This window comes from Acromyrmex echinatior, chromosome 10, assembly GCF_024713525.1.
Source record: "Acromyrmex echinatior isolate Ae372 chromosome 10, ASM2471352v2, whole genome shotgun sequence".
NCBI lineage: Eukaryota > Metazoa > Arthropoda > Insecta > Hymenoptera > Formicidae > Acromyrmex > Acromyrmex echinatior.
Window position 1 is genome coordinate 1,820,350 of NC_141861.1, and position 22,363 is coordinate 1,842,712.

The window sequence follows — 22,363 nt, forward strand, 5'->3', positions numbered from 1 at the left end:
TAGATGCCCTGAAAATATTCTATAAAAGAAAACTTTCAGATATCTTAAAGATATCTGTAAGATATAGAAAAATATTAAAGATGTTTTAAACGAAAATATATTTGAAATCTTTTTAGATATACGCATTTTGTGTCAAATAATTAGGTACTATCGATCTGCAAATATCATCAAAAAGTAAACTATTAGCTAGAGACGTGGTAAAAACCTGTTTTATCGATAGCTAATAAACGAATAAGTTACTGTTAATAATGTTAATTCCTATTTGCTTACAGATGGTAATAAGACTTCAACATATTAAGAGAAAATTTTATTTTTTAAAAATTCTACATAATAATTATTAATAAAATATAATGTGGACAATCACAGTTTTAATGGCTTAGTATAAACGCAGAAACGAATGTTCGTGCAATGTCATAGCGAAACTGATTTGTCATGTGCAAGTCAGTTGACATTCCTGGCATGTGTATCCTCAGCGATTTTTTTCTTCTTTTTTAAGGCTTTCATATGTTTTCCGCCTTCCAAATGGGCTTGCCATTGATGTTCTTCAACGAACACTCTTTCACATACCTGATATAACAAAAAAAAAAATCTTATTTTGAGATTGAAAGGCATTGACAGAATTTTGTTGAAAAAATTTTAATAAAAAATTAATTAATTTTCACAATTTCCGCTTTTCTAAAAATTAATAAATAAATTTAAATAAACGATAATCTCGGGTGCTTGCAACTTGCCGACTCGTATAAAGATACGACCAGTCTCGTGCTGTTCGAGATGCGTTGTGCTTATCGCCGAGAAATTGCTGTTCTCTTCACAATTAAATTTTTATATCGTTTGCACAATGTAATTTTTTGAGAATCAAGCACTAAATGAGCTTTTCAAACTAATATTACGATAATATAATATTTAAAAAATTATATATCTACAGTGTATTAGATTTTATTGCAGAGAGTAATCAGTTATGATCAAATCTTTGTTATTACCTTGCAATAGTTATATATATTTGTACTACTATCAGTAGTCTTTTGATTCTCGAAATTCTCGTTTAGTGGTTGTTGTTCAGGTTTTGCGTCGTGCATTATTGCGGAAATGATTGCTGCCGCAGGTTCTAAAACGCGACTATCCCATTTTGTCACATCGGTGCAATCTAAAGAATAAACAGGAGGAACCTCGAAAAAAGCAGAACAATCGTATAATTAACTTAATACTTTAATCAATTTGAAACTTTACTCAATTTAATTACTTTAATACTTTACTCAATTTAGTTACTTATGCATTTCGTGGAAAGAAAATGATTTGCAGCGAAGATGAATTAAGTTATTTCAATTAAATTGCTATTACAGTATGAACATATATATTGCTAATGATGAGGCGAGGTAAATAAATAAATTACCTGTCGATCACCACGCCGAATCAGTCTGTTCATCACCCATTTATCTTGTCTCTTTGCGTACCTCCTAGTGACGAGTTTTAAATCATCGATTCCTTGTTGCAATAATTTTTTCCCCTGCATAAATTTAATCAGATATCGATCCTTCGCTTAATAATTAATTCTTAATTTTCTCTCAAAAGTAAAACAGAGACTATTGCATAATTCTACTATTGTATAATTCTTTTGTACTATTGTAATTCTTTTTGTACTATTATAATTCTTATATAATTCTTTTGACTATTGTATAATTCTTTTTTGTGTTCGTCGATTTTATAGATGTAATAATTTTATTATGTATGTGTGCGCAAAATAATAAAAAAATTATGTGTACGGAAATTTAAATACGAAAATTAAAATGTCAATATAAGGTACCATATATAATGTGTATTCAAAATTTAAAATAAGTTGTCTGTTATTAAATATACGTAGATTATTAAATAGTACATTTAATAACAGATAATTTAATTTAATAATAGACAAATTTATTTTAATTAAATAATTCTGCTAAATAGACTCTATTATAAAACAGTAATAGTAGTCTAGTATTCAACTTTCATTAAAATGCGACAATCTTTTGTACCTGCGCCTTATACCTTATTCTTCTTTCTTTATACAAGAGATGAAATCTCGAGTCGTCGGAATCGATAGCTTTTGATAGTTCTCGCGATATTAAAATCGGAAAAGCTCGTAAAAATCCGCGATGTAAATATTCCTTGCAATAGAAAGAAATAAAAACAACATAGTCAAAGATATCGCGATTTAACCGCGAGATAGATTACATTGCAAATCGCGCGGTGCATTTTAACAGCAGAAAAATAAACTGAGAATCTCAGCTGAAACAGCTGCTAAGGCGAATGATAATCTAGCGTATAGCTTGTATCGACAAATCATTTCATGCTCGTTGTTTACCTTTTCGCTTACGCGTTCCTTTTCGGGTAATATGAGGTAAATGTGAAACTCCTTGAAGCCGATGCTCTGGAAGATGCCTTTCGTGTAATCAGGTGACCTGGAATGTAAATATTCTCTTTTGGATCACGCATCTTTTCTTCCCCGTCCTTTCAATAGGGAGTTCTCCACCCATCCCCCCCCCTCTCTCTCTCTCTCTCTCTCTCACGCTTGCCCATCCGTCTTGCTGGACGTGTTGCTGACGATCGATTAACCGCGATTGCTCGGACCCACAACCAGGATGCCTACACCTAGTGTATTGAATACGATCGTACAATCAGAGAAATTGAGCGCGTTTTTGTTGATCTTTAAACGGCCTTTTAAATTTTTTTTGGTCACGCCTTAAGTCCGTTCAAAGGAAACATTTGCAGTTAATTTCGAATGGCGGCGAAATACGTAAAGTGCTCTGAGTGCTATGAGAAAGAGAGAGAGAGACAGAGAATTTTGCACCATATAAAAATCATTTCAAGTGAAAAAGACGTATAAGTTATCCAACATCGATGAAATCAATCAGGAAATTTGTCCAAATATGAAATTATATTTGTCTAAATATTATGATCAGTGTGACTGTTTTCTTGGAAATGACACATAATATAGAATTTTTGGCGGTATAAAATAGTACAAATTTAATCGTATTAATTCCTGATATTATTTTTCATTTTTCTTTTTTTCTTTACTTTTCTTTTTTTTTTTCTTTTTTTTGGAATTGGTCCTGTTAGCTTAATATTAAGCCAATAGCGCTATGATTTTTTTCGAAATGACATACGGTATAAAATTATCATTAATGGTACAATTTAGTATAAAGTAAGTACTAAAAATTCCGATAAGTCCGATTTGATTCTGCTGATTTGACTGAATCGCTGCTAGCTTTATAGAGCTGCTGGTATAGTAGTATCACAAATTACATTGATCAAATTACATTTAATTGAATAATAATATAATAATGTTATAGTATCTTAAGTAAAGAATGTATTTAAAAAATGTAACTTCAGTCACAGAATGATATTTTTCGCAATAAATAATCATGCAATTATTTTCGTGCATATGTAATTACATTGAATGATACCATCATATTTCTTTTCCTTAAGATATATAACATTAGAAATTTTAATGAAACATATCTGAAAGTTATATTTGGGAATTAAAGAAATGAAAAATACATAACGTCTAGGAGTGCGTTCCATTGGCACTTATAATGCTCGCGAGCATTATTTATCTTTATTTGATAAACAAGGATTAAATGATTTTATAGCGTTGTGAGCATCAAATGGAATGCACCCTAGATCTACAATTATTTGCAGAATTAAACGATTTACAGCGAAATAAAATATATATCGCTCAGATAACGTTACGCGGAGAATTTTAAGCTTCTTAGGATAGCGTAATGAATTGCGTAATGCCACTCAACATATATAGCAGAGGAAGTGCAAAGATAACACTGATAATGATTTTTTTATTTGCAGACATGGTCATCATTTATTTCAATAATATATGTATAATTTGAAATATGATATCATTCGACGTTCGCATACAAATCTATATGCGTTGGCGTTAAGTTTGATTTAAAAAATTTGATGACAATAACACTAAGAGAATATGTCGCTAATATAATAAAAGTGCTGGTGTTGTACTCAATCGCAGCCAATACAGCAAAATTCTAATCCAGTTAACAATCCAACAGAGAAAAAAGCAACGTGTCGTCGGCTTCATTCGTTAATTTTTATCCGATGACACTTAAATCAAATTTCAATATATATATATGTATATATATGTATATATATCTTCTCTTTAAAATATTACATATATTTTTATATAAATTTATATAAATTTATATAATTTTTATATACATTTTTAAAAACTTCTTACAATTTTTCTCTTCATCGAAATATTTAACTTTTCGTAAGAAAATTATGTTTTCCAAATTTACGAACGACAGTATAAGTAAACATTGATTAAAAAACCGTCCATTTGAATGCATCTCAATTGAAGATTGGTAATACGGGTGCTCGAATTCGTGCGAATCTTATCAGGCGCGTCCGATTAGTAATCACGGGACGGCCTCGCTCGACGTAACACCGACTTACGGCGGGAAAAAGCCAGCGCTATCGCAGACACGACTCACTGATTTCATACACGTGTCAATGCCAAATGCATATTGGTGTGAAGAAATCGGATCTACGGCGCCGGCAGAGCGTGAGCTTTGTTCACGCAAATTTTCACGCGTCGAGATGTCAATGTCACAAAACGGACAAAAAGTCTAAAGTCAAACTGGAGATTTATTCCTTTCGAATATTAAACATCGATATTTCTTTTGACTGTCTCCCGTTGACATAGCGTATTCGCATCTTCCGTTACTTTTTTTCTTTGTATTTTCTCATATACTTTGAGTAGTTAGCAACTTGAATACGAACTTGCTTCGTGATAATGAATGTTAAACATTTTGTGGTTTTTCAATAATCTCATTCATTTTCATGACTATGTAAATAATAAATTTGCTGAAAATATCAAAATATTTCTACAACAATAAAGCATTTCTATAACGAATGTATTAAGTAAACGTTACTTTATAAATACATTACATTACGTTACATTAAAAGCAAACTAATTTTTAACTTCATCAAAAAGCATGATCTTTTTATAAAATAAAATCGTTACAATTCAAAAAGGAATTTTTAAGGATTGTTAAATAAAAATGACAAAAATGATGATTTGAACTATGTTAAAAATATATTTTTTTTGCCGATATAATTTGTTAATTTTCTGCCAAGTTGAAAAATAATTTTTCTCTTTTTTTTTTGAAAAACTTAAATTTTTTTAAATAATATCACTTTTGAAGTAAGGGAGAAGTATTAATCGATTCGTTAGTATTAAATGCTCTCATTCTTGTCACATACAAGAGAGATATATTGATATATACAAATATGTTATCGGAGAAAGTAACGCTATTCATTTCAACATATTATATTTATATCTCGGTCCAAACGAGAAAAATAATGAAACTCTCTTTCCTATTCATAAGTAATCTCAATTACTCGAGTAATGATAATAATAAAGCACCGATAATAACCGTGATGATATTTAACGCGACGAAGATCACAGTTCGTAACTGGTAGCAGCAATGATAGCACTTGTGCGCCAGTAATAGTATTAGAGCTTGTGATTAAGATAACGACAGAGTGTCAGCAATCAGCGTCAAGCGAATACGTAACCGCTCTAAAATATTTTTACAACCTGTTGCCAGGCGCCTGTACACGCCGCGCGTCGCGCGAGTATTACATTTTCTCCAATGTGAAATATAGAGTTATCGCAGGTTACTGCGAGAAAGAAAGAGATAATCGATCGTTATTTACCACGATTTATAGCCTTCGCGAAACACAGTAGTATGCCACCTTTTCTCCTGTGCGCACCTTTTTGCATATTCAACATTTATCGCAACTAAAGCGATTGAAAGTAAATGATAATGTGTCGTGAATAAAAATGAACCATATAATAAGTAAAAAAAATAAGCTGAAAACCTTTTGCAAAAATCATTTAATGTATAGGCATAAATGAATAGATGAAAGTCGATGATACTATAAAAATCTGTTAATATACTTTCACCGATAAACTTTTAATTGGGGAATTCAATCGAGAAGAAATTAAAAATATCGATTACGCAAACGGTCAATCGAACATTGGTTTAGTCGAAAATTTCCATCATGCACATTATTTTCCGAAGAATTATTTATTTTTTGTAATATATTTTTTTATATTTCATAATGTATCGCTTCTTTACTTCAAAAGTGACATTAAACAATTAAAAAAATTAAGTTTTCCAAAAAAAAAAGGAGAAAAATCATTTTTCAATTTGACAAAAAATTGAATAATATCTGCAAAAAGAATATATTCATTTTTATTATTTTCATTTCATAATCCTTAAAAAAAAATCATCCTTTTTAAAGAAATTAATAATGTTAACATACATTTTACGTATCTCGCAACACTTTTAATTTTGTATTTATCAATTGACTATAATATTTAGCTAATATTTTTATGATGCTAATGTGATAATTATTTTCAGATCTATATTATTTTCTATCTAAATTTTTAGGTAAATATAGATTTTTTCAACAAAATTGTTCCTTCCGTGTATAGTAAATTTAAATACGATCAAATTGCAGTAAAATCAAAGTACTTTACTTTGTAGAATATCATAGAAAATAGTTTTTTGATATAAAGATATTAAGATAAAAAAAATACATAACATTTTTTTATGTAAATCTTTAAAAGTTTACACCGAGAGAAAAGATTTTATTAATTTAACAAGCCACCAGTATTTTTAACTGATGATCAGTAAATATGTGATAATAAATTTTATTGTTGTGATTGCTAGTCTGCTATACCAACCAATTATTAGTAACAGAAGCAAATTGTATAGAATCTAACTTATCTTTTGAATAGACTTTACGCTGGTTTACATAGAAATCCTAGATAATAGAGTCTTAAGTCGTAGGAAACTGACCAAGCACAGTCAAATATAGGGAGAATACTTGACTCAATTTCTTACGATTTGAGACCCTGCAACCGTATACGATTGATTTATATATATATGAGTCTCTTATTGCTAGATGATACTGTTTATTATTTGTTATATTGACGAATTAATTTGCAATCGTAACAAATCAATCGTTTTTTTTTAACAAATATCACATTTGTTTTCCCTTGATTTGTTCCTATAACAAAATCATTTTTCTCAATGCATACAACATATGAATGCACACAACGTATGAATTACCAGAGAATAATATAGTCATGCAATATATATATATGTATACACACAGAGAATAACAAGAAATCATTTTTATCGAAGTGTTATCTATGCTGTCAAGAATTGTAATTGACAGACGAATCTATAATACGCGTGAGAAACATTTAATTTCCATTTATGTAGATGACAAACTCAACTGTAATTATTATCTGCCATTTATTGGAATATCTAACAGAGATAGACACTTCTCTCTGAATAATCTAATAATTACAAATAGCTTTTTAAAAAATATTAGTTTTGCATCGATAAAGTATCAAGAAATGGAATAAACAGAATAAATATTTCCCAGAACGAGAAAACTACGAGTAACTAATATATAATACAACTTTAGCTTATATTTTTATGTTAATGATGCTAATATGATAATTATTTTCAGATCTATATTATTTTCTATCTAAATTTTTAGGTTAACTAATTATGATTAATATAACGAGAAAGCTTGCTGTTGAGAATATAGAATACCTACAATTTCATGATAAATTGTGTTTTATCAGTGACTCTTTGATGATTGACCGGACAACTAAAATATACCTGAGTTTCTATTAATTGCATACAGTATCAATATATTGTCACATTTGAATTACGGTTTTTATGTTTTTTTATGATTTAAACGACGCCAATCAATAATCGATTATCCCAAAAGGTAAGATTAAATTAATATTAAAAGTTAAAAAAGGAATTAGAAATCAATTAATTATACATCTCGTTACAAATTGGAGGATTTATCTATTTCCTATGGTAATCTTACTTTGCTTATCATTAATGATATTTCTAAATAAATATATACATGTAACTTGAATGATAAGGCGCGATAAGATTCTTGTCTCGAATACTTAACGAAATTGTGCCACTAGCTCGTGAAGATGTTTCTGTTATTGCGTTACAATATATCGATATTCTATATATATAAATATTGCGTAATTAAATGATAAAAAGTAAAGCTACCGCAATATTCTTCCGGCGTGTAATCTTATTATATATTGTTTATGTGCGAAAAAAAAAAGAGAATTAATGGGCGTGTAACGTATGTGAATGTAAAATCGGAAATTAATTAATTTTTCCTGCACAATATAAAATGAGCCATTAGCTGTTTCTCATACATAATGACATGTGTCATATTTTAAAGACCAACGTGTATTCGTTACTTCTTATTAACCTTAGGACATCATGGATGTACCGATAAGAATTTATCCGCCAGTTGAGAAAATTGAGCGATATCGAATCACAAAGCGGGCGGACGCGGAGAGACATCGTGCGAGACGACGAGATCGTACAGGTGTGACGAGGTGGACAAGGAAATAAGCTCGCAGCTGTGACTGATAAGTGACTGAATCTACCTATGCTATCCTATCCTTCAGTTCCGTATCTACATCGACCAATAAGAGGACCTGATAAGAGAAACGTCGCACGCGATGCGGCAAACGCGATCGACCGCGCCTTCCAGCAGGAAAGGAATCGCGAAGCGATTCGTTCCGATGCTCGTCTCGCACGATTCCTCCCGGTCATACCGGTTAGGATAGCCAACTTTATTAACGGTCAAAACAAAAAGGAAAATGACACGTCTCGCGTGATAGGCTTTGAAATAAATAGCCAAACGTAAACGCAAAATAAATGACTGAAGCAAAGGTCTTATTTCTAACTCGACCGCAGGTGGCATACAAAGTATGTTTTGTTTCACAGTATAATCCACATTCGCGATTAGGTGTTTTACGATTTATATACTGCGGCTTACCGAGTAGTGATAAAGGCATTTGCTGTCAAACACACGTGACGATATCAATTAATCGTTTAATTAATTCTACCACACCAAGAAGGGCTGCGTTGCGGTGATGATTTTAACATGATTATCCATTTACTTCGGTATATATTAGGTGTTGGAATTAATTCGTAGCGTTTTACAAGTGATGGGAAGTACTTTCATTAATGTATTTTTTAATGCTCATGTGAAATAAATAACATTCTTTCATTAAAAAACGCTACGAATTAATTCCAACACCTAATAGAAAAAAATGATGTGTTATATTGACAGCATTAATCGATAGTCTAATTGAATAGTCTAATTGAAAATAATCTTGTTAATTCAATGACACACGGAAAGAACGATTTTACTAAAATATCTAAAAGTTCTAGATACGGATCTGAAAATAATTTTGTTGGACTATCAAAATAATTATGTAGGATTTTCAAGTTAAAATGTCAAAATTTTTGCAGCATTGTTCATTATGCATGAAGTTTCTTACATATAATAAATGTTATTTTTTCATGTTGTCAATAACAAAATTATTTTCAATTACACTACTTGATTGACTCTTAATACAACCAAGACTCGGTAAAATAACTGATACAATTTATTAAAAATATAAAATATAAAATAAATTCCAGAAACTTATTTAAAATATAAAATCGTAGGAACCGATAAAAACCTGATATTTTAAAATTATTTAAAATAAAAAATATAAATATATATTAGGTGTTGGAATTAATTCGTAGCGTTTTTTTAATGAAAGAATGTTATTTATTTCACATGAGCATTAAAAAATACATTAATGAAAGTACTTCCCATCACTTTCTACTACTTTTGACCATCTTTCGGGCAGTGAATGAATACCGCGTCGGAAGAACTGTTCATCTTTAGATGAAATCCAGGAATCGAACCATTTTGTACAATCTTCGTAAGATGTGAACTTCTGCTCGCACAAGCTATGAGCTAATGATCGAAACAAGTGGTAGTCGCTAGGTGCAATATCAGGAGAATACGGCGGGTGCGGTAGCACTTCCCATTTAAGTGTTTCTAGGTATGTTTTTACCGGTTTTGCAACGTGTGGGCGAGCATTGTCGTGCAGCAAGATGACTTTATCGTGTCTTTCGAAGTATTCCGACCGTTTTTGCTTCAATGCACGGCTCAAGCGCATCAGTTGCCGTCGGTAGAGATCTCCAGTAACGGTTTCATGCGGTTTTAGCAGTTCGTAGTATATGACATCCTTCTGATCCCACCAAATACAGAGCAGGAGCTTTGAGCCATGGATATTGGGCTTTGCCACTGATGTTGATGGTTCGCCGGGCTTAACCCATGACTTTCTGCGCTTTGGATTGTCATAATGGATCCACTTTTCGTCACCGGTAACAATCCGATGCAAAAAACCTTTTCTTTTCTGCCGTTGAAGCAGCAGTTCGCACGTGAGAAAACGTCTCTCAATATCCCTTGGTTTCAATTCATATGGGACCCAATGTCCTTCCTTCTGGATCATGCCCAAACTTTTAAGACGTTTTCCTATTGTTGAGAAGTCAACTTCCAATGACGTAGATAATTCTTTAAGTGTTTGACATGAGTTTTCATTGAGCAGTGCCTGCAAATCGTTATCTTCAAATTTTTTCGGCTGACCAGGTCGCTCCTTGTCATCCAAGTCGAAATCACCAGCTTTAAAACGTGCAAACCACTTCCTACACGTTTGCTCAGCCAGAGCATGTTCACTATACACATCCACTAAAATACGATGAGCTTCAGCTGCACTTTTGTTCATATTAAAGTAATGAAGCAAAACTCCCCGCAAAAACACTTTATCTGGCACAAATTTTGACATATTCAATGAATTATACAGTATTGTTATTTATGATTTCAAGAAAGGTTATGTACGGCAAATGACGTCCTATGATAGATGTTTACAATGTATACAGAACTATAGGTAACAACGAAATAGTGTACTGCTTGTGCCATCTCTTGTAAAACGCTACGAATTAATTCCAACACCTAATATATGTAAAAACTTTATAAATATTAAATATTTAAAATATCAAATAAGAAATAGATCAGAAGAAATTATTTAAAATATATATAACAAATAACTCTTTTATTATTTCACTTAAAATATATATTTTAAATAACTTTTAAATACAACCAAGCCCTGAATACAACATATTTTTTCTGTTAACAACGTACTTTTTGTTCATTACAATTCTACTTGTGCAGATCACAGTGCTATTTCACAATTTGCAAATTGAAGGCAGCTCGAGGCTCGTCCGCGTGTATGCGGAATGAGATACAAGGGAACGTGGTCCAGCAATAAACGCGAACGTGACCGATGCCTCTCTATTTACATTGCACTACTTTCCCTGCTATCACAATAGCAAAGATCTCGAACGAAGAGAGCACCGAATCGTCATAAAACTGTCGCCTCTTCGGTAGAAATGACCGACAATAAAGTCACGATTCATCGATTGTTGGTTTATTTCCAAAGTAGTGTAAACATTTGGAAAGGAGTACCATAACAGAGAATTATGCAAAAGAAGGAATAATTTGGCGTGAGAATAAAAAAAATTGTGCAAACATCTCCTGGCCTCTGTAGTATTACATTACTGCGAATGTTTTTCTAGGAAGATGTATAAATTAAACTTTGTATAAATTAAAACCGAGATTAAAATTTGATTCTCGTCTTTAATTACAAACTAATTTTCATCTTACTAAAATATAGGTATAAATAGGTCGCAAATACATTTTCCATCTATTCTACCTAAATTCACATTTCAAACACAGAACTAGGCCACTTACAAATTAACCTCGTCTGTTACATTTTCTGAGGTGAGAAACGAATTAAGAACGATCAATCAACATCACACGATCGAAACTTCTCGCGGATATTATCGCGTGCTAATAATAATGGATTTCTTTTGATTCTCCTTGCGAGAACGATAAGTAAAATATTTCGCGATAGCCATCGGATTTTTGAGGAATGTGATGACACGTAAATGGCGCTGGTCAGATCTCTCTCTCTCTCTCTCTCTCTCTCTCTCTCTCTCTCTCTCTCTCTCTCTCTCTCTCTCTCTCTCTCTCTCTCTCACTCTCACTCTCTCTCGGCGTGAGATATGGCAAATAAACCGAAGATCGCGGCCTGCGACCGACCACAGAGTTCCGTGATTTAATGTATTGCTTTGCTTGCGTGCGAGTAACTTTAAATTATTCCTTTAAATAATAAAACTTAACGAGTATGTATATATACGTAAAATGTACAACGTTCCGTAGTATTAATACTTTTCTGTAATATTAATTAACGTTGTTGCATGGATAAAACATGAACAAGAAGCTTTCCGATATTGTTGAGTAACAATCATATTGCTATAATTAAATTGGCAATCGATAGCAATCTAACTGAATTATCACTTTGAACGAACTTTCTCTTTTATTACTTCAATGTCATTATATCTTCTCGATAAAAAGCGCTATAAAGAGAACAGGATGTGAAAGATTTAACTTCTATATAGATATATAGGTATGTATTATAAGCATCAAATAAATGCGTGATATACGTCGGGCAAAAATGTGCACTATGTGTATAATGTGACACGAGGCGCAAAGTGGTAACGTTATACTATCGCGCAATATACGCCTTACTTCCAATTCCTTTCTGGGAAAAGACAACGTCAGGTTCCGTTATGCATCAAGTATATGCAAGAGCAAGATTAAATAATTATATTAAAAATCACAAATCTCTTTCTCTCTGAAAATTTATGTCTTTCGGTTGGTCCAGGTACAATCAGAGAAATATCTCGTTTCTAGTCTGTATTCTGTATCCTATTCTACCATTCTACATGTATCGTATTACACTGTTAGGTATCCAGAGAGAGAGAGAGAGAGAGAGAGAGAGAGAGAGAGAGGGAGGGAGGGAGGGAGGAAGGGAAGGAAAGAGAGAAAGAGAGAGAGAAATGGTAATTCAATCCCTTGAGTTAAATGACATTTTGTTATTTTTAACTTCCATGTGTATCAAATGTAAATCCATTTCTGTGGTTGAATCATTTAGTTTCAAAGCAAATGTTCACAATAACGTATGAATTTATTATAGTAAATTAAATTTGAAAGAGACAGAGAGAAAGGACCCAGCAATCCAATTTTCCATATAATTAGTGCGGAGCCCTTTAATACATTTCTTGAATTAAATTGTTTAATCCTATTGTTTTGATTAAGTTAACAGTATACTCGTATTGAATAAAAGCAGTGACGTTCTATAGAAATAATTAAAAAAATCGCTTAAATTGGATTTAATTTGATATTATGAACACGTAATAGTTAACAGCGTTTATTTATTTGTAACGCCTGTGTGCAAACAATTTTGTCTCGAAACCGCTGGACCATAAAAATACCGCGCAACTATTCGCGCGTTCCGAGGAATAGTTACACGTAAATTCAAAGTTAACTAATGTCTTTTCCGATCGCGATTTCTTACCAACTTCTGACTTGCGGTCAAGGAAGTTTGTCGCTTTTCTTCCGTGACTGAACTTCTGCCACGCTATTATTTATCACCCGTGGCGCACATTGCTACGAAAGATCACGATAAAATAATTAGCTTCCAGACCGCACTTTCTTCGCAGCACCTCTCAGAGCTGTCCATAATCGAGGCGCGCGATATTTCCTCTGCGCTCCCTATCATCCGTTATACTTTCCTTTTGATTTACTACCTATCACATCTGATCAATACTTCATTTGTAATAAAATAATTTATAATCGCCGCTTCTATTACACAATTCAACAACAAATCACTTTTTCTCTCCAAAGTACCATAGTTATACATATTTCAAATATTTTTTTCACGTTAAACACGATACTTTTGACATAATTTGCATAGTAGATAGAATTTTAAATAAATTGAAAGGTGAAACGGATAAAAATAACGAAAAATTGTTCTTAATGAATTATTATTTTTGTATTTATTTACATCCATAAATTCTCTCCTTCTCCCTTTCGTTTAATAAAGTTGTCTTGTTTTGGGTCCAAAAATATCCATTGAATCATGTCGTCTACGCTTTATCTCTCACGTCGCCTATTTCTGCAATCGATATTCCAAATATATCCGTCACCTTGTGATTAATTTGAATCAAGTTGCATGAACTGCCCATTTCAGAAACGCGAATGTTTAATTTTGATATTCTCGAATCTCTTTTGCTCGTCGTCCCACGTGGACCGAACTTAATTTTTCCACCAAACACATTAGCCCGACTCGAGTTCGATCGAGCGTGTATTTACCTTTGAGTTAGTCACGCATTTATACATGAAAGGTATGCGCGTCCTAACATCAGTCACGTCGCTAATTGCGCCTTTCAATTACCACGATTCGTCGAGTAATTAGCGTTCTATGTTATTCTATGTTATCGAGTTTCCGAGACGCTGAAAACCCGGGAGTCGAGTCCGGCTCACGGGAAACCGCGTTTAACTCCGTCACTCATTTAACCACCGTCTTTCTTTCCTATGAGGCAGAAGGGACTAGGGGAAAGGAAGGCGGCAGCTCATTAGATGATGATTAATTTTCGACCCGACGCTGCGCACACATAATCGCGCGCCCGTGCTTTTCCTCGCGGTTGGCTACTTCCTTTATTTTCGCACCGACATCCGGTCGCATTACGCCCGCGACTTCCGCAAGCGAGGAAGGCTAGGAGAAAAGGGTAGACCCATTCATTAAGCGTATCTATTAATAACAGTAGTACGAGTCACCGGGTCACATGTCTTGATAGCACGCATCTACACGACCTGTAAATTTGACGATACACGGAAAGAATAATTTTGTTGAAGTATCTAAAAATTTAGCTACGTACAAATATGAAAATAATTTTGTTAGTCTATCGAAATAATCTTTTAAGAATCTCAAGCACGATGAACAATGTTTTAACAGTTACAAAGTTTTAACAGTCTATCAATTAATTCTTTCCGTGCACGCATATGCATCAAGATGCGTTCACGATGGAAATGAAAAAGAATAAACTTTCTCGATCTTCAAGCATGACAAAAATAGCGGCCGATGTCTCCGAAGAAGGTAGCGTCGATTTTCAAAACAAATTATAAGATATATCAAAATCCTTTCTAATTTTTTCATGCTGTTAGCGATTTCCTCATTCGATATTTTTATTGATGAGTATACTTACATTTACATCGCGATGTATTTCAATAAATCTTCTTTAAGACGTATACTGAATGAATTATTAGTAATAGAAAATTTATTTTACTAATTTATAATCTTCGCATATTGGCGTAGAATAATGTGATTTTTCCTACAATTTAAATTTTTTTCGTATTTTTAATAAATATGACATTTTTAATAAATATAAATAAAAAAAATATATTTTAATAATTTTCTTACAATATATTAACTTTTCATATACGCACACATATTTTTATTTACTCTGTAGACATTCTAGGTCTTTTCTATCCAGCCCAAATTTTTTTAGTGTGTGTTCTAAGCTTCCAAAAAATTTAGAAAAGTTCAGAACTACTTACTTTTCAACATTAAATGTTAAAATATAATATTTATTCAACGAAAATTAATATGTGCCAAGAAATTTGAGAGTAAAATTTCTAAGTAAAAAAAAAACTCAGTGTACCATGCTTATTTAGGATTAATAATATTTTTCTTATTCATGCTTTATTGATGCAAACTGATTATGGATGTTTTTTGTTATTTAGCATTACGAAGAAGTAACGCATTGCTGATTTCTAATGATTTGACTCATGCACATTCCATATGTATAAGAAAAATACAGGATATTCCAGACTTCCTAATCTTTTATATAAATCTTTTATATAACTTTAGACTTCTTACTCAATTCAGAAATAATATTCATCTAATAATAAAATTCTGTTATTGTTTCTTATTTATATTTAAGTACTAACTTATATTATATATAATCAATTCGTTCAGATAAATAATGAAATCTTTATTTAATAATTAATATAAATTCTAGAAATAATTTTTATATAAATCCTACTTTAATAAAAATTTCATTGCTAAGATTTGTAGGGTAAAATAATAAAATTTGCGTACATGAGCAAAGATTCTCTGTACATAAATCACGACAGAAAATTACATTTAAAACGTTAATGAATTTTATCGATATCTCCAAGACCTTAGAAACGTTTGAAATTATCTCAAAGATAAACGGCACCTTTAGACGAACAGAATCGTGAGTATCGAGATTCATCGAGAGATTTTATGTATTGCGAGGGATCACGATAAGCACTACAACTTTGTATATTGATCCACTCGTTATCCTTGACGTATTCCCATTTACATTCTCCGCTTGCAATAAGGAAACTTTTATTCGCAAAGTTCCTTCAGAAGAAGCATGCTAATTAGGACACTGATTGGAATCAGTGAAATCCCGCATCAACTCATGTACTTCGTGCACAGTATTAGTAATAATCGTTACTTAATTGTCGATCGTAGGATTTTCCATTACAAAGATACCTACTGTAATTTATAATTCTCACTACAGTTCTATATACAGGATTATCACAGAAAATGAATTTTGAAATTCCTTTTTCCCAAGTTTTCTAAATGAACATTGTTTAAAAAATGTTTATAAGGCGAAACCTTTGATAATAATTTATTTGTATAAAACTTGAGCAGAACATGTCAGAATTATTATCAAAAATGACCAAAATTATCGGCACGGAGTTTCCATGGAGTTCGAATATTCTAAAAATGTGTAAAAATTATTAATTGTTGGAATTTTGTTCTGAAACATCATATAATAATCAATTTAGCATACTATGTCTACATTATAGCAGGACGCAATGGTGGAGGGAAAGATGCTATTGAAGAATATGACTTCACATGTAAGTATTCGTACTGTAGGCTGTGCCCATGTCATGTCGAGCATTTGATATCTAAGATATGCTACATACCTTTTTAATAATATACGAACACTTTCTAAGCATAGCAATGACATTTGTCGTATTGGACAGCTCTGATGATGATCGAATAAAATGACATCATTAGGTCAGAACTACTGTCAGCGGGGATTTGAGGATTCAAACTTACTTTTTCTCTTGTAGTATATCGATTTAATTTTACTCATTATTGTTTTAATCTTAATTTGAGTATTATCTATATACGACACGAAAACTGAGATGATGACCTAAGTGGAAAAGAAAAAAGAAAAACGACAAGGACAGCAGTTCTTTGAACTTGTATTGAATTCCATGTGACGAAACACTATGCTAAGAGGTATACTCACGTATTAGATTTAATCCGTTGCTCGTTGTATCTGCGATGAAACTCAAGTAGTTCCTGCACCAAACCAACCTCCATCATGCCATCGACTCTGTCGTTTAGTCTGTTATCGAGGATCTTCTGCAAAATTTCGAGAAAAGGGGAGCTCCCTTAGCAATTAAGCATGACGAATATGATGACGTTGATAGAGATCGTCCGTTAAGAAATTATTCGATTCAATCGCGTAATATTTCAACGTAACTGTTTTACCCGGAGATTCCAGGCAATATTCCATCTAACGACAGCGCGAGATTCCTTTTCACGATTCATCCAAACTAAGTTTATAATAAATAAACGTTTTAACGATCGACTTTACTCGCCGAGAACGTAACGAGAAGCGAACCGCGAAGAACAGCTAATAACCTGCCACGGTACATATCCAGTATAAATATGATCATTCTTTTAATGTTATGAATTAAGTGTCGTGACATGAATGAATAGGAAAGAGTGGAGAAACTGCGAATATCCAAGGGAAAAGTCAAATAAAGTTGATTATTTATCAATTGTAGAAATCTTTACTCAAGAGATGCTTCATACAGGAAAGAACGGTGTTTTGCTGAAGTATTTAACAATTTAGTCAGATAAAGATCAGAAAATAATTTTGAAGTATCAAAATAATTATACAAGACATTCAAGCTGGTTGATAGAATATAAAAATTGTTTACAGCATTGCTCGTCGTACTTGAGTTTTCTAGATAATTATTTTGATACTTCAACAAAATTATTTTCAGATCTAGTTAAATTTTAGATTTTAATAAAATCGTTCTTTACGTACAGTTATTTGGCTTTAATCTATTATACAATAATAAATATTATCTTAAATGGCATATGCGTTCTGGCATAGTCGTGTATTGTAATGCAGCACTAAGCTTCGATTGTACCAACGTTATTTTGACTTTAAGTAAAGCTTAAAACTCACTTTTTCTCTTTAATGCTGAGAGAGAGAGAGAGAGAGAGAGAGAGAGAGAGAGATATCATAAAGAAACATTAATGCAATCAGGTCCAAAGGTTGCATCCACATTGGATGCAAGAAGTGAATCATCAGTAACAGTACGGTTTGCGTTTACCTCATGTTTGCAATTCCTCCACTTTGCTCTATAAAAATTTAGAGTTTAAAACAAATTAGCAGAAATACATTCGTAAGTAGAACGTCGAAACGCCCTGGTAATTCGTAGGACACCTACCGTTCTATGATCAGATAAGATACGAATCGGAATCATATCGATGACTATACATATCTCTCGTTAAGATCACGATCCTAAGAAAAAAAGAAGAAAAAAGAGAGCAATCGATATGTAGGCTCAATATCGAGGACGGTCAATATCCTTGCTATTGATTAACGGTTCAACGATATTGAGAATAATCGACCATTCTGTTAGATAAGAAAAATCCGCAGGCCTTGGTAACTATCCAAGTTTTGCAATTGTTCTTCTTCCACATGACCTTGCTAATAGCGAAAGCGCGTTAGAAGGTGATGTGTCCTCGAGCCGGCTAACGTATGAGATTATACTGACAGGCCGGCCATGCATGTGGCCGGTTTTCGAGTAGTTTTAAGCGCGAGCGATACATCAATCTGACATATACGATTCACGAAGTAGACTTTGTACTTTTGTTTATCAGCGGTTTAAACATATCGATGATGCGGAGAATATCGTTGAAAGCGATCGTGGGTAACGACACCTGTGCCATGCCTCGAGGATAACAAGAAAAGCATTAATATACAAGGTGTTTGAGGACCTTACGAACAAATTTTAGGGAATGGTAGATCTTATCAAAAAATACTTTTTGTTGAATTGTGTCTTCCGACGCATTTTTAGTCCCGCCCTTCTCCCCTCTTTTATTTGTTTTATCTTTTCGCAAAAAACAAAATCAAACATAACTTGATTCTTTTGAGTGCTATGCTTTTAATGAATTTACTATTCCTTGAAGTTTATCCCTAAAGTCGTGAAACATTCTGTATAATCGCGTAATTTATTTTGTATATAATCGAGTAAATAAATATCTTTCAGATTTATGACATGCCCGTTATTCCGAGAGATGCACGAAAATATAGTTAAACACACACACGCGATTGTACATAAAATTCAATGTCAAATATTGTTGTCCGGTTCTGCGGTTTAATAATCTAATATACCGTAAAAGATTGACAAAATGAAAGCGTGTAATATGAATCAGAGAGTTGCATTAATCGCACAAACACGGAGTTTTTGTTACGAGCACAGTAATCACGGAGGCACGAGAGATTTTATAATAATAAAAATTTTGCTTCCAATTTTAGCTTCCTGTTCCTATACATTTTCGCGATGTTCGACCTTGGTCAATGTCCGAGACAAGGCCGAACTAATATTCTACAGAGCGTAAAGTATAAATTAATTAAATTCCGCTTTTAATAATCCTTACTAATGATCAAATAATGCTGATAAATGATATATAATAAATTATATCAATAACAGATAATATTTATGTTATTAGTTGAGCATAATTAAATAAGCGAATGTAGAATGCTTGCTACAGTCGCATCGTGGAAATACAGAAGAATCGAAATTGGCTTGCCGTGATTGCTGACGTAATTGTAGACACTCTTAATTAAATAAGTATTTAACGCTTATACCGAACAGTTTCAGTATCACGGTATTGCGCGAACCGCGAGTTCAAGATATAATCGATCTTCCAAAATTAGAACGGATGAGAAAATTAGAAATTGGATGGCGAACATTTAATTATAAAAATGTATTACAGATGTTTCCAAAATAATGAAAAAAAATTATAAACAAATTACGAACTATTCTAAATCACACTTAAAAATAATATAAAAAATTTAACGGCGATTTAGAACATAAATTAAAAATTAAGTCAAAAAATGTTTTTATTTCTTTTATAATGGAAATATAATGAGAAATATAATGAGAAATAATAAAAAAAAATTTTAATTTTTTTATATAAGTACTTTAAGAATTTAATATAATTTATGTAAAATTTTATTGCAATGCGCAGATTACTTGTTCTATAAATAAACAAAATTTATTTATTTATAGAACAAATAATCTCTGCATCATCTTCGTAATAAAACTTTGCATAAATTATCTTAAACATTTAAAATATTTATATAAATAACTGAAATTTTTATTATTATTTTTTAAAACAATTTAATTTTAAATAACAAAAGTAAATGAACTATAAAAATGTGTTGCGTTAAATAAAAATATAATATTCTTTACACAATTTTATATATAGTTTATTTATAGTATAAATATTAACACATTTCTAATTTCAATTTACTTTGCAGGGACTGTACGGATGATATATCCTTAAAAATATCACCAACGGCAAACATAGAATAGAGAGTATAAGCATGTCTAAGACTTTGCTTTGCGCCATTGTGTCTAAGACAAACAGTTACGATATTTGGAAGCGTTTCTTGCCTGATCAGAGCACTGAAATGTCGAAAATGTTCAAAGTTTCGATGCCCGTGGGACTATGTCTTGAGAAATATAATGTTCTGTTAAATATTAAAAATCGCCTTATTAATTCAGACATTAGAGTAACATATGATAAAATAATTTCTAATAATTTCCAATAATAATTTTTAATAATAATTTCTAATAATTTTTAATTTCGAATAATTTCTAATTTTTAATGATTTTTAAACATTTCACTATTATTTATTAAACAGATTTTATTAGATTATATATATTTATTAGATATATATATATATTTATTAGATATTTTCATAAAAAAATATTTTTATAGATAAAAATCGAAGTATATAAGAGTTTGCAAAAATCTACAAAGACTCGCATTAATCTTTATGTCAATATACGCATGGATATTAGGATATCTCAATTTCCTACTAAAAAAATTTGATGGTTTCCGATTAAATATCGACAAGCATTTCTGGATATATTTGGATAATTTCATATAAACTCATTAATTTAAATATTTGTGAAAAAATTTTGACTTTATGGCAACATACAGAATATTTACCATTCTCAAAAACTTTTTTATATTTAATTTTTGAAAAAAATTTTAAACAAAAGTGGAACGCGATTTCAAGAGGGACGTATTTGTGATCCACTTTTATTTAAAACATTTTTTCTAAAAATAAAAATTTTGGGGATGATAAATTAAAATGGATTACGCCTTAAAGAGTCAGGTATAATAATACGGAAAGTTGGATATCGACATATATTAAAACAACCTTGAATTTGAAAAACAGGAGAGATTTAGTTAGTATATTTATATACACAAACATATATCTACACATATATATATATATATACATATGTATATACATGTGTAAATCAAACCGGAGCATCTCTATGCGAAACACTTTGGATAATGCTAATGCCGGTAGTATTTGAATTTTATCAATCTAAATCTCGAAAAGTATTTAACCGAAAGAAGTCTTATTAAAATCTTGATGCCACAAGAATATTAAATAAAAATAGAAGTTCCCATTAAAAATTTCAAAGTTGACTTTGAGAGTTCCTTTATACCTGTGCTCAAGATTAAATAAATATCGTCATCTAATGTAGTTGTTAAAACCCTACAATTTTGTATGTAACATTTTTTTTCTCAAATGTCTTGTTTTCGAGATATTTTACTGATTCGACTTTTAGCTCAATCTGTAGAAAGAGGAAGAGTTATTCAGAATATCGATCATTAGACAAGGTTATATATTATTAGAATAAGTCTAGAAACTGTCTTGAAGGATAAGAAATAATAAGGACTTATAATCTGTAGCGAAATTTTCCATAATATGTATCCGGATATCCTGAATATATTGTAGCATGAAACTTCCGGATATTGATATAATGATTAATTATCATTATGAATAATGAAACTATTATTATAATTACACATTTTTAGCAATATATTTCTATAGAAATCTAATACTGGTCAATTTATTACTGAAAGACAAAAATTAAGTAGATACTTATTTGGAATAAAAGTAATAGTAATTAAAAGTAATAATAATAGTGAACTTTTAATACTTAAAATAAGTATAATTAATTATTCTTTTACGTCAAATCTAAATTTTGACTTATTTTGAATAAATTTAAACACTTTTATTTTCATATATCATCTGTAAAGTTAACATATGACAAAAAATAATTTCTAGACATTTATTAAATAGATTTATTAGATAAG

At 31.4% G+C, this 22,363-nt stretch overlaps 1 protein-coding gene across 3 annotated transcripts in view; it reads right to left on the reverse strand.

Moving 5' to 3' along the window:
* Window positions 1-294: 294 nt before the first annotated feature.
* Window positions 295-22,363, reverse strand: part of LOC105152881 (tRNA dimethylallyltransferase) — a 104,874-nt gene continuing 82,805 nt past the window's right edge. The window contains exons 5-9 of one of the 3 annotated variants that reach the window (XM_011067412.2): window positions 17,178-17,293; window positions 2,339-2,435; window positions 1,391-1,504; window positions 981-1,166; window positions 295-567 (exon numbers count right to left, since the gene is read on the reverse strand). In XM_011067412.2, the coding sequence (XP_011065714.2) occupies window positions 442-567; window positions 981-1,166; window positions 1,391-1,504; window positions 2,339-2,435; window positions 17,178-17,293 (639 nt within the window). In that variant the 3' untranslated portion in view covers window positions 295-441. Of the gene's footprint in view, window positions 568-731; window positions 1,167-1,390; window positions 1,505-2,338; window positions 2,436-17,177; window positions 17,294-22,363 lie in introns of those variants that run through there. The other 2 variants (XR_015546441.1, XM_087410539.1) reach the window with 2 other exon arrangements.